The sequence below is a fragment of the Podarcis tiliguerta genome (assembly GCF_965153285.1).
Source record: "Podarcis tiliguerta genome assembly, chromosome: 6".
In the NCBI taxonomy this organism is placed as follows: Eukaryota; Metazoa; Chordata; class Lepidosauria; order Squamata; family Lacertidae; genus Podarcis; species Podarcis tiliguerta.
Genome location: NC_139539.1, coordinates 95,906,768 through 95,919,381, shown reverse-complemented (window position 1 = coordinate 95,919,381; position 12,614 = coordinate 95,906,768). Strand labels below are relative to the sequence as shown.

Genomic DNA, 12,614 nt, shown 5'->3' with positions numbered 1-12,614 from the left:
CGTACGTCGTCCAGTACACTCTCCTTTCTCAAAAATTGACATTTAATACTTGCTGGTCCAAGTATTTCCTGCAGAGTGTTCAGTCTCAGGTAATCCTACTGTGTACAATGGACATGTTATTGATGTTGAGCTTGTTCAGTGGTTATCATTTATTTGTTCTGTCTGGGTGATGGCATTGGGCCTCTTTTGGGTGGGCTTATATCCCCCTCTTTAAAGGAATAGGTGTGTTCTCTGGGGTGCTTGTCTTTGGAGGCCCAAGTAGTATTGGTGGCATGAAGAACCAGCTTAGGCCAATGCATCATAATGCATTAATGCCCTTGTAACTTTATGTTCAAAGCGTTGAAGTGTGCAGTATCCTAGGCTGTTTTCTGAAGGCAGTTTGGAAATTACAAGGGAGTACAAAATACTGGAGCTAAGGACTGGATAGGGGGACGCGGGTGGCGCTGTGGTCTAAACCACTGAGCCTCTTGGGCTTGCTGATCAGAAGGTTGGCGGTTTGAATCCCTGCAGTGGGGTGAGCCCCTGTTGCTCTGCCCCAGCTCCTACCAACCTAGCAGTTTGAAAGCACACCAGTGCAAGTAGATAAGTAGGTACTGCTGCAGTGGGAAGGTAAACTGTGTTTCCATGCACTCTGGTTTCCGTCATGGTGTTCCATTGTGCCAGTTGTGGTTTAGTCATGCTGACCACATTACCCGGATACCTGTCTGTGGACAAACGCTGGCTCCCTTGGCCTGAAGGCAAGATGAGCAGAACAACCCCAGAGTCGTCTGCGACTGGACTTAACTGTCAGGGGTCCTTTACCTTTACCTTTTAAGGACTGGATATATTTTAAGCTTCGGTCTAGCCTTGAAACCACCTGCAGTGGCTCCCAGTCTTGTTTCTAGTCCTAATTAATGTTGTTGGTTTTTACTTTATAACACTTTAAATGGCTTAGGACCTGGATACCTCAAGGGCTACCTCCTCCAGCACAAACCTGCCTAGGTATTAAAATTATCAACCAAACTTAGGGTTGCCACCTGTCCTGTATGATACAAGATTGTCCCATTTTCCAGTGGAAAATGCTATGTCCTGTATTGATACAGTTTTGTCCTGTATTTCAGGTTCTCTCTCTCTCTCTCTCTCTCTCTCTCTCTCTCTCTCTCTCTCTCCCCCAAGTTTAGGGATCCTCTCCAAATGCCTGTGTTTGAAAGGGTGTGTGAAAGGTCATATATTTAAGCTCTAGGTAGCCAAGCAAAGACAGATTTGGAAATTCGTTTGTGTGTGTGCGCGTGCAGGACAAATTCTAGAGGGGCCATCCTATTAGGCTGCAACAGATTGTAATGGATTGTTTTGAAGTCACTTCAGTGCCAGATGGGGAAAAAATGATCCCAACCCTGTCATGCATTTTGCCAGAAATCGTGTCCTCCCTCAAAGAGGGAGACCTGTTGCGTTGAGACCTGGTGTTGTGGGTGGGTAAGATTGTTCAGCCACAATACCTGATTAGTAGGTCCCTCGATGTTGAGTCCCATCTGGCCAATGGGGCGCAGTCCAAACGGATCGAGGGACCTATACATACCCACGCACGTGACCCAGAGCTTCCTCTTTTGGCGCGTGCATTCGGAACACCTGCCCACCTCTCCTTACTTTTAGGGCTTGCGTGCTTGACCTTGCTATGCCATCGTGTGTCATTGGGACAGGGGCATGGCAGGAATTTCCCCCACTTGGCTGATTGGCTGTTGCCATTTGGGTTTCACCTGCCGCGTAGCAAATCGTCACAACTTGTAAGGTTGCGGATAGGCTCTGGTTCATGTGATAGGGATGGGAGAATGCTCTCGCCATCCCTATGTGAAGGGTATTCTGTTAAAGGAATCCAGGGACTTGATGGTTTGGTCAACCCCTGTGAGTGGGTTGTGCCCGTGCCTGAGTCCAGGGGGACATCTGTGCCTGAGTCCAGGTGGTCATAGCCTGTTCCCAGCTTTCCGCTTATCCAGATGTTCACCTTTGGCTGACCTATGCTGGTGCCCTGGGTCAGCGCTACCTGCATGGCAGGGAGCTAGTCAAACCAGAGCCTATGCAACCAGTCACTTTCTGTAATCAATAAAGTTGTGGCCTAAATTCTGCCAAAAACCAAACTAAAATTTGAGTCAAGTGTGAATTTATTTAGGGGGAGGTTTCTGGGTCTGAACATTGCAATATTGCAACCCTAACCAAACTCCCTCTGTTACATTTTTTTACCATGTGAGGTGGAAATCTAAAGAGGTCTGGCATTATTGTACTCTCACCACCACATTGGAACAGGCTACCAAAGATGCCAACTCTAATCTTTATCAGTGTCATGTGAGGGCTGTTTTATTCTCTGGGGCTGTAGAAATTGGTTTGGTTGGCTGACTGAGGTTTTTGTTTTTTTGTTTGTTTTTTGAGTGGGTTGTTTTAAGGTGGCCAAGAATTATTTTAAATGGGGTAAAATAAAACAGATAGTATGTGCTTAGCCTTTCTGTAATCTAGCTAGTTCCTTTTATCTGACTTTTAGTGCTCTTTCTTTTTTATTGAATTCCTTTATTGATTCCTTTATTGATGTTTCTGTTTTTATATTTCTGCAGGCTGCTTTGGGGCATGGATTGTTTACACCTGAAAAGTGTTGCATAAAACAAGTTAACATAAACAGGTGCTGCAAGGCTTTTGTTAGGCGATTGGATTTCTAGATCTGGACAGTCCTACAGATTGTGTACCTTCAGATTGTGGGCTTTTGCTGCTAGCTGAAATGATTCTCGTTTTAATGAGCTTTGTACTATCATTTTATTCTAGGGCTACTACAAGAGAACACCAGATTATGCCCTGATCAGGGAGTGGAAGAGGACTGGTTGCTTTGCAGTCCCAATGGTTCACTCCACATTCCTGATTGACCTGAGAAAAGAAGCGTCAGATAAACTGGTGTTTTATCCCCCACATCAGGATTATACCTGGACCTTTGATGACATCATTGTCTTTGCCTTCTCAAGTCGACAAGCAGGTAGACTTCTGAACTAGCTATGGAATAACGGATTGGAGAATGCAGTGAATCCAGGGAAGGTTTAAATTACCTATTTGTGACAACTCGAAGAGAAACAATTTACGGTATTACTATTTTAAAAACAAAAACCCTGAACTCTAAGAGTGTTTAGTGACAACGGCAGTATACATGTGGCGTCTTTTGTACTCGTGCATGAACACTAAGGGACCATGTGGTGATCAGCCAATCCTTTCACAAGTTGTAGCTAGTGGGTTTCACTTTGAACCGTTAAGCAGGAGCATAATTGTCCTGTGTTAATTATGTGATCCTTAAACAAAGGAGCAAACAACCTGCCATATTTTCCCATGTATGACTGATAAGGAAGCAAAACAACTCAAGGGCAATCTTCCCCTTAGTGGTTACAGTAGAGAATGCGGGACCCCCCTTGGAGGAGTGGTGTGGCCCTAGCTGGGTGTCGGACAGAAGCCACTCCTCCCGGATCCTTTTAATAGGATACCCTTTTCCTAAAGGAGGGGCAGGCAGAGGCTGCAACCTCCTCTTCACCAAAGATCTAGGTTAACCCAGTGCCTTACCACCTAACAAAGTTGTAACAAAACCAGGCAAAAACCAGATGGCCAGTGCCAGTTTGCCAAATGGAAAAATTCCTGCCCACCCCTGTTAATACTGTGGCCGACTTGGTCCATAGCAAGGCCAAAGCACAAGAAGAAGCAAACAGATTGAGGGAGGGTCTGCCGGAGATCAACAAAAAAGGCAGGAAAGACTTCTAGCCAGGCCACAATTCAGCGACCCCTGGGAGCGGGTCCAAGCGTCCCCATTGGCAGTTTGGGCTCACTGCCAGCAGAACACCAGTCCAAGAGCTTCCGGCATTGGCCAATAGCTGGCAGCCTGGTGATCTGGCCTGCCATTTGTCAGGTCACTTGTGTGCCTGAGGCGTGGCCACAACACCGCCCACCAATGAGGGTGAGCAGACTTATAAAAGGTCTAACATGTTATTGAATACCCTACAGAGATTAAAAGCAAGATGCTGCACACGGGCTTATGATCAAGGCACAAGGGAAAAGGTAGAGAGGGAAAAGGAAAACAAAGCAAATGACTTGAAAGGAGATGCTACTACTAAAGAGGACGAAAAGTATTGCTTTGAAATGATTGTGGAAATAGTTTTACACAGGAAAGCAGGCCTGGGGCTGGGGAATGAGAGAGCCGGATGTGCAAGTAATGGATTAAATCACTGCCCAATCCCTTCACATCAAGATATATTTTCACCCATTCCCCCTAATGATACCTGGCAGTTGAACTGTGGTTTGGCAAGAATCGTAGTCAGCTGGTTGCCTTAGAAAATAGAGTTCATAATGGGGCCAATGCACAACAGCCCTTTCCACAGGCAACCCCACACTTCTAAAAACAATACCTGGGGGTTCTGCTGTTAATAATCTGTGCCGCTGTAGCTGTCTCAGCAGATTGTGTCTGCATGGAAATGTTCAGTTCTTGAGCTTGGATTCCCCTCTCCTGGAAAATCAAAACAAAGGGACTACTGGTGCAAGCAGGGGTGGGAAGGGCCGGTAAGAGCTGGAATTATCTGTTTTGAACTTCACATTGGAAGTCAGCTTTTGCGTAGCCTGAATTTCTGCTTCCTATTAGGGCTTCTATTCCTGATCTACAGCAGGCTCAAATGCCAACTAAAGAACATGTTCAGGAGAGAATCACATGTGCGCACACAATGGTTTCACTGTCTAACTGGTGTGGCAAAAATAGCAATACAGTGGTACCTCAGGTTAAGTACTTAATTCGTTCCGGAGGTCCGTTCTTAACCTGAAACTGTTCTTAACCTGAAACTGTTCTTAACCTGAAGCACCACTTTAGCTAATGGGGCCTCCCGCTGCTGCCACGCCGCCAGAGCACGATTTCTGTTCTCACCCTGAAGCAAAGTTCTTAACCTGAGGTACTATTTCTGGGTTAGCGGAGTCTGTAACCTGAAGCGTATGTAACCTGAAGCGTATGTAATGCAAGGTACCACTGTACAAGCTTCAGCTGTCTCTTCTTTTGGGTCTCATCCCAAGTGTCTCTGTCAAGGGGCCTGTGTTCCAGTGATGTGCTGAGCTGGGTCTGTTGCCTAATGGGTAGCTAATGACATTGGGCTGAGTCCTGCACCTGGTTATGACATTCTTCATGGAGCCTGGTGTGCTTTGGTAGCACAGCAGTTTCACATCTTGTTCTATTGAAGCACAAATGTGAAGGCTGAACAACGAGTGAAGGCAAACTTGGGTTTTCAAACATGTGCATTGCACAAGGAACCAGTATTAGCTATTGCTTCCTCCTCAGTACGCTTTCAGTTGCAATCCTGAATTTGCCATGGGCAGAATTCTTGGTCTGAAGTCACAGGACACCAACACTTTGCTGAAGCTAATCAAGTCTGCTGACATCACTCTGCAGGTGGCTGGAGCCACCAGAAACCAGCAGGGATGGTTCGAGATACACCTTTACCCAGTCCAAATTACCCCCAGGCCAATGGGTGGCTCTGCCTGCCATTCCAGCTACACACCAAATATTATCCATCTATTCTCATTCTGTTGGAACTATTGGATTATACCATTTGGCTGCTGTCAGTACAGTACTTTGGCCACAGTTTTAAAAAGCCCAACTAAATTTCAGTGTCATAATCTCACCCAATAGAAGACTTATTAGTAGCAGATTCATATGTATATGATATCCTTTCATTTCTTGTATATATGCCTAGTGGTATTTTCCTAAGTATTCTTAATCTTCTCACATATCCACCAGACAGGAATACAGTCTGCAATTTCTCCTCACATTTCCAACATATTCCACTGACATCTGGGGTATAACTTTGCTAGACAGTGTGAAGATGACGCTATATAACATCTTATTAAAATTTTCTTTTTCCACAAGGTGAGAAAGCTGTGTAGGAAGTAAATATTTCTTTCCACAATTCATCTGAGATGCTTTTTTCTAATCTTCTAAAGTTACTCATGTAACTTTGCTTGCTCTTTCCCTCTTAATCTGCTTTCTCCTTGGGGCCAGGGTCAAGTTGGCAAGGCCACACAAGCCTCCTTGGAGCCCCCTTGTTCTCCTCTAATAAGTGATTAAAACTCTCCTCCTCCTCCTCTTTAATGGTGTCCTTTTCATAATAATCTTTTCTTTTTTTCTTTTTTTATTATTAAGTTTTACAACATATTACAACATATCTGATCATCAAAATGCAAAAAGGAGAAAACATTCCCCCACCCCGCCTTGGACTTCCCTCAACTTCCTCTTCTGGTTTTCCCCAATAATGGCTTCCCCTGCTTTCTTTTTTACACTTCCATAGGAATTCTCTATATAAATTATGTATTAATTATTGTTATCTTTTATTACTTAAACATCACCTTCATAGCTTTTATACTTATTTTTGTCAATTGTAAATGTTTACTCAAACCCTGCTGGTGAGTCTATTTCTTTACATTGTTTCTGTAGATACAACATAAATGATTCTCATTCTTTTTAAAATTCGCTATTATCTTTATCTCTGAGTCTTTCTGTTAATTTCGCCATTTCAGCGTATTCCATTAGTTTTTGTATCCATTCTTCCCTGGCTGATATTTCTTCACTTTTCCATCTTTGGGCTAGTACACAGGTAGGCAAACTAAGGCCCGGGGGGCGGATGCGGCCCCCCAGGCTCATAAATCTGGCCTGTGGAGCCTGCTGCCCACAGGAGTCAGTCCCTGCCCACTGCGGATGCCTCGCCACATTGGGACTGACTTCCGTGATGCTGGCACAGGTTCTGGGCAGGCGGCGACGCTGGCATGGTTTTGGATTGGCTTCTGGAAGTTCCTGCAGCCAACCCAAATCCTCGCCCCCTGTGGCTGAGGTAAACTCCGCCATGGACGGAGAGGCCAGTGGATGGGCGGCGGGTCTGGGCCGCGCCATGGGCATTGTGATGGGCACATCGCAGGGCTTCAGCTGGAGCTTGGCGCGCCTGCTGGCCTGGTGCCCGGCTCGGCGGCCGCACTAGAGCAGCTGGAGGTTGAGCTGTGTGCCGCCTGCTAGGCGCTCCGCATGCGCAGCCTGCCCGCCAACCTGGCCTTGGACGATGGGCTGCAGTGCATGGTGAGCACCACCTGGGAGCTCCGCAGGGACAGGCCGATGGAGCGGCTGCAGTTCATCAACAACGCCAGTGAGCGGGCAGCTTGTGCAGAGTGCGTTCCTCCTCCAGGTCCGGAGGCAGCTGTGGGACCGGCTTGCAGGGTATTTATATTTTTCAAAATATAGGCCGGCCCCCCACAAGGTCTGAGGGACAGCGGACCGGCCCCCTGCTGAAAAAGCAGTCGCCATTTTGCCTTATGATGCTGCTGAAAAAGTTTGCTGACCCCAGGCTTTTAGCATCCTAGCCGCAGTCGTAGCGTACATAAATAATTTCTTCTTTTCTGTTGGCAGTTCTTGTCCTGAAATGCCTAATAAAAAAAGCTTCTGGTCTTTTAATAAAAGTCAATTTAAACATTTTCTTGATTTCATTATAAATTGTATCCCAATAATTTCTGGTCAATTTACAGTTCCATCACATATGAAAAAGTGCCTTCTTTTTCTTTACATTTCCAACATTTGTTGGAACCTGTTTTATACATTTTTGCTGTTTTTTTCAGGTGTAATATAGCATCTGTACATCATTTTCATATAATTCTCTTTTAATAATATACAATCAGTAAATTTCAAATTCACACTCCACAATTTTCCCCATTCTTCCATTTGTATATTTTCATAATGATCTTTTCAATCATTTAATTCTTTTCAGCATTATTCCTGTAAAGACATTGCTATAACTCCTTTTTAGTTCATTTTAGTTCTTCCCATCAAATGCAAAGCTGCTTCTACCCCCCCCCCTTAACTCACTTTTTAAATCTAAATTATAGCTGATAGGTAGGAGCCTGCTTTGGAATTAATGTGCAGTGCCTAGTATATATTAGATGCTTGAGAAAACAATAGATACTGCTGGCTCCCTTCCCCCATGACTCTCTGTCCTGTCAATTGACTAAATGGGATGGGACATGCAGCCTCCTGTATTGTACTGATTAGGAGGGATTAATTGGAGTCAGGCTGTCGCTCTGCCTGCAGGACCAATCCAAAATACAATCTGAAAGAGGTGAGGGAGAACAGCCCCCCCTGCCCACCTCCTCCTGTCTCATGTCTTCCCCTCTCTCGCTATCCCTAGACATTCAGATGTACATCTGCAACAGAGAACACTATGGCTTCCTGCCTGTGCCCTTGAAACCTCACCAGACGCTGGAGGAAGAGGCTGACAATGTTGTTCATGTTCTGACTGAGGCAATGAGTAAGTAAAAGCCCACTTCGCAGCACTGTCAAGAGAGGCTTCCCACCAGCAGTTGCCATTTTGCCTTAGGATGCTGCCGCCGTGGGGCAGCTGGACTAACCTGTGAGCCTCCACTGCCAAGAAAGGGCTGTGAGGCCAAGCACTGAGAGTTGATTAGATAATGATGATAAGATCACAACAGAGTCTGTCTTCCTTAATTATGAAGAGGAAGGATTTTTCTTTTTTTAAAAAGTTAGGATTTTAATTGCTGTCTTTGTTTTCAAAATACTTACATTCCAGATACAAATGAAGTAAATAAAATAAAATATTGATGTACCTAATCTGAGTTCTTACAACGTTGACTAAGGAATTGCAAATTATTAACATTGTTATTTATTTCAGTTGTGGCATTCCAAAGTGAATTATAATATAACAACATATATAAAATAATTAAAACAAGATTTAAAAACTGTTAGAAATGTAGGACAGTTTTAGAGAGTGAGCTCATGTGTACAATCAAATCAAATATAAGACAGGTACCAACTGGGATAATTTTTTATAAGACTTTTGGAAAAGAGGAAACCCTTTAGCAGGCACCAAAGAGACAACAAGGAAGCCCCTACCTGTCTGATATGCAATGCGAGGGAGTTGCAAAAGGATGCTGCAGCCAACTAAAGGCCTGGTTCAGGCTTCGGGCCCCTAATAGGACGGCCTCTCTCCTGCAGGGGGCAATGGGCTGTTGGGGATGAAGCAATCTTTTCTGTATCCTTCTTCCAGCTTTGTACACCATTATCAGTACCCTGAACCTAGTCTGGTAAGTAACTGGCTTTCTGACGTGGGCCCAGTGCTGTGGACTTAGGTGCTCCCCCGGCACAGGTTTCCCCCGCCCTCACTTCCAAATAGTCTTGAACCAAAAAGTAAAGTCTACATCAGTGCTAACCATGGTTAATGCTACTTAGGGCTGGTGCCACAACTAAAACCAAAATTTTGAAGTGTATATGCAAATCCCAGTTACGAGGGAATTCCATTAGTATTAACTAGCAGTGCTGCCAAATTTTAGAATTAGGGCTTTGATCTTCCAGGGGATGTCCCTCAGAATAGCAAGATGTGCCACACTGACATGATACCAAATTGTATCAGATTCATTTTTAGGATACCAGAACTAGGAATCTGCCCAGCCAGAATATCCTTCAAAAGTAGTTCAGATGCTCCATCTGCATTGCAGATACAGTCCAGATTTGGAACAAGATATTCCGATGCAGAGAGAACCAAGTGGTACTTTGCTTTTGTAACAAAGCACACCTGTGTTTTATTATTGGTAAGCTTTTGATCTTTTAAATATATGTAATAAGCAGTAGCATACTATGACTGTCACCCGAAAGCCACTTAAATAGAGGAGCAAGACTAAATAAGTGAGTTGCCCCCCCCCCCAATGAGAAGTGAGCAAGCCTCAAGGGTCTCTTCCTTCACCTGTTCTGATGGTTCTCATCCCTTCCAGTTGACCGTCCTCCAGTTGAGCCTTCAGAGCAGCTCACAGTTCCTCCAAAGCACCCAGACAAGATGGGATTTGATGAGGTAACGGGAAAATGTCTGCTTTAGCATGCCTACTTCTGTGGGAGTGAAAAGGGACAGGGCAAAATCCAATAAGCGGTTATGGCAGACTTAAGCTAAATGGCTTGAAAAAGTCAGCTATAGTCTGATCTGTATTATTATATTTATTTATTTATACTCCTCCTTTTTCCCTGATGGATCTCAAGGAGGCTTACAAATAAAAACAAGGATTGCTAAAAACATAGGCAAGGAAATAATTAAAACCAATTAAACATTGATTTTTTTGCATATTTCTATGGTATTATATTTGTTCTTCAATCTGTCATTACTGTGCAACATTTTAGTTGGTCCTAATAAAACTTTTCCCCTACTGGGGTTTCAGGACTTTTTTATAGTGGACCATTGCTGCTACTTAAGCTTTTTGTATGTTTTTTCTTTGGTTGTGTGTTTGTGTGTGTGTGTTTTAAAGCACAGTGCATATTCTTTCAACTATGGCCTGGGGTACTCCATGTGAAAATAAGATGTTGAATGTCTTTTTCTTTCTCCTTGGGAAGATGGCAATTAATACCGAATACAGTGGTACCTCTGGTTACGTACTTAATTTGTTCTGGAGGTCCATTCTTAACCTGAAACTGTTCTTAACCTGAGGTAACACTTTAGCTAATGGAGCCTCCCACTGCCACCGTGCCGCCGCTGCACGATTTCTGTTCTCATCCTGAAGCAAAGTTCTTAACCCGAGGTACTATTTCTGGGTTAGTGGAGTCTGTAACCTGAAGCGTCTGTAACCTAAAGCGTACGTAATCCGAGGTACCACTGTACAGTTTTCTAGAGGATAGAGCTACATTTTACCAGTGGCGTAGCGTGGGGGGTGCAGGGGGGGCCGGCCGCACCGGGCGCAAATCCGGGGGTTAGGGTTAGGGGGCAAAAATCCACCGGTTAGGGGGCGCAAATCCACGGGTTAGGGGGTGCAAATTACTTGCCTTGCCCCGGGTGCTGACAACCCACGCTACACCACTGCATTTTACAAGAGCACAGTGCAGCTCCCAAATCCATGTTTCCGTCATGCACACTAATATATGGGGAGCTGTGAGCGATGGCTCTTTCTGCTTCTTTAATCCAGCCACTCTCCTTTACAAATACGGTACCCACCAGACGTTTTTGTGGTGTTCTCTCCACCCCATCCCCACCTGGGCCCAGATGTGGTTGGGGATAAGGACAGCTTAGAATTCGTAGACAATAATTGGTGGGTGCAAGAGAGGTTAAACAAAGTTCCCTCCTATCCACCACACAAACCTGTGTGAGTAGCTTCTGTTAGCACTATCTCTAGTTATATTGGCACAGTTATCAGCAAAGCTGTGTGTGTATCCCACAGTTCTGCTGAAAACAGAGATCACGGCATTGGGTTGGGAACACAGTTTTGATCAGGCTCCAAGCCACCATGGCTGTAACAACAGGCTTCAAAGTGTGGTTGAAGCTAGGTGGGTTTACCTGGGGTTTGGAAACTCATAATGTGATGATATCACATTAAATGTTTAAATCAGGGTTTTGTGAATCTGTGACTCTCCAGATGTTTCTGGACTCCACCTCCCACCCCCCCCTTGCCAGTGTGGGGGGTGGGGGGAGTTGTCACTAGCAATATCTGGAAAGTCACAGTTTACATCACGCAATACTACTGAGAGTATGCTTTTCTTAGCTTGCATAATAGATACAAAGCAAGCACATCCCTGGGGCCACAATGGTGATTCTCAGGCTCTTTTATTCAGGTTCTTCCCACACCATCTTAATGTCACCTTCTGGGACCCACAACCCAGACTCACTCCTCCATTCCACAGGTGAATCTGCAGAGATCTGTCTCTGTAAATTGTAGCCATCCTGTATTGGCATTAAGAATGGAACAGCACAAGGCATCTCTAGCTCCCTCCTAAAGTCATACAAGGAGATTATCATAAGAACTAAGCAGTGGCTCTTTCTGAACTGCCTTCTTAACAAATCCTGTTGTGCTTATGAGGCATTAAGCATGATATGGCATCTGTAAATATGGTGTGGAACATTGAGAGTTCATTGGCTTGGGTGAAGGTAAGTTTGTTTTTTAGTCTATTCAGGTGATAGTTGATTAGAGGATGGCGGGGAGAATGCACCTCCTGCCTGCAGGAGTTTTCCCCTCATAGGGTCTTCGTGCCACACCCCTAACCAGACCCACTGACACAGAAGAACTCTGTCTACAAGGAGGTGGGTTAAAGAAAGTTCAGAGATCTTCTGTGCATTGAATAACAGCACCCCCACAGGACCATTGAATTCTGTTGAGCAGTTGGGGAGGGACTGATGCAAATCTGCCTCTTGGCACTTGTCCTCAACCCTGAAGGAGCTGTGCCCAGTTTCTCCAGCCTTGATGGCTCTCTGTTTACATGGCTTGTATAATTCAATGTAGAGACAGTGCCTGGTTTTGTGACAGATAGACCATGTTTGGAGCCAATCCTGCCTGCCTGACCTGTGTTTTAAAATACGTTGTTGATTTGTGGCTGCATTATTTGCCAGCCTTATTTATCTGTGTCCTGTTTGAAGGAAGAGCTGGAGCACAAGCTGGTTTTATTTTTGTCTGCTTGTTTCTGCGCCCAATACTTGAAGGCTGCACTTGTTCTTTCTTGCCTTTAGCAAGGAGGGCATCCCAAGGACCTGCACACACGTGCTCAGGAATCATTTTGCCTTAAAAGGCAGTGTTTGCTTGGGCTAGGTGGGAAACTTTTCCCACCCACTGTTTACTAGTGGTGGTGG

The 12,614-nt window shown here is 44.9% G+C and overlaps 1 protein-coding gene across 3 annotated transcripts in view; it reads left to right on the top strand.

Annotated features, from left to right (window-relative positions):
- Window positions 1-12,614, top strand: part of COLGALT2 (collagen beta(1-O)galactosyltransferase 2) — a 59,111-nt gene that overhangs the window by 36,379 nt on the left and 10,118 nt on the right. For all 3 annotated transcript variants that reach the window (XM_083446488.1, XM_083446489.1, XM_083446490.1), the window contains exons 5-7: window positions 2,785-2,989; window positions 8,193-8,312; window positions 9,790-9,866. In XM_083446488.1, coding sequence (XP_083302614.1) covers window positions 2,785-2,989; window positions 8,193-8,312; window positions 9,790-9,866 — 402 coding nt within the window. The remainder of the gene's footprint in view (window positions 1-2,784; window positions 2,990-8,192; window positions 8,313-9,789; window positions 9,867-12,614) is intronic.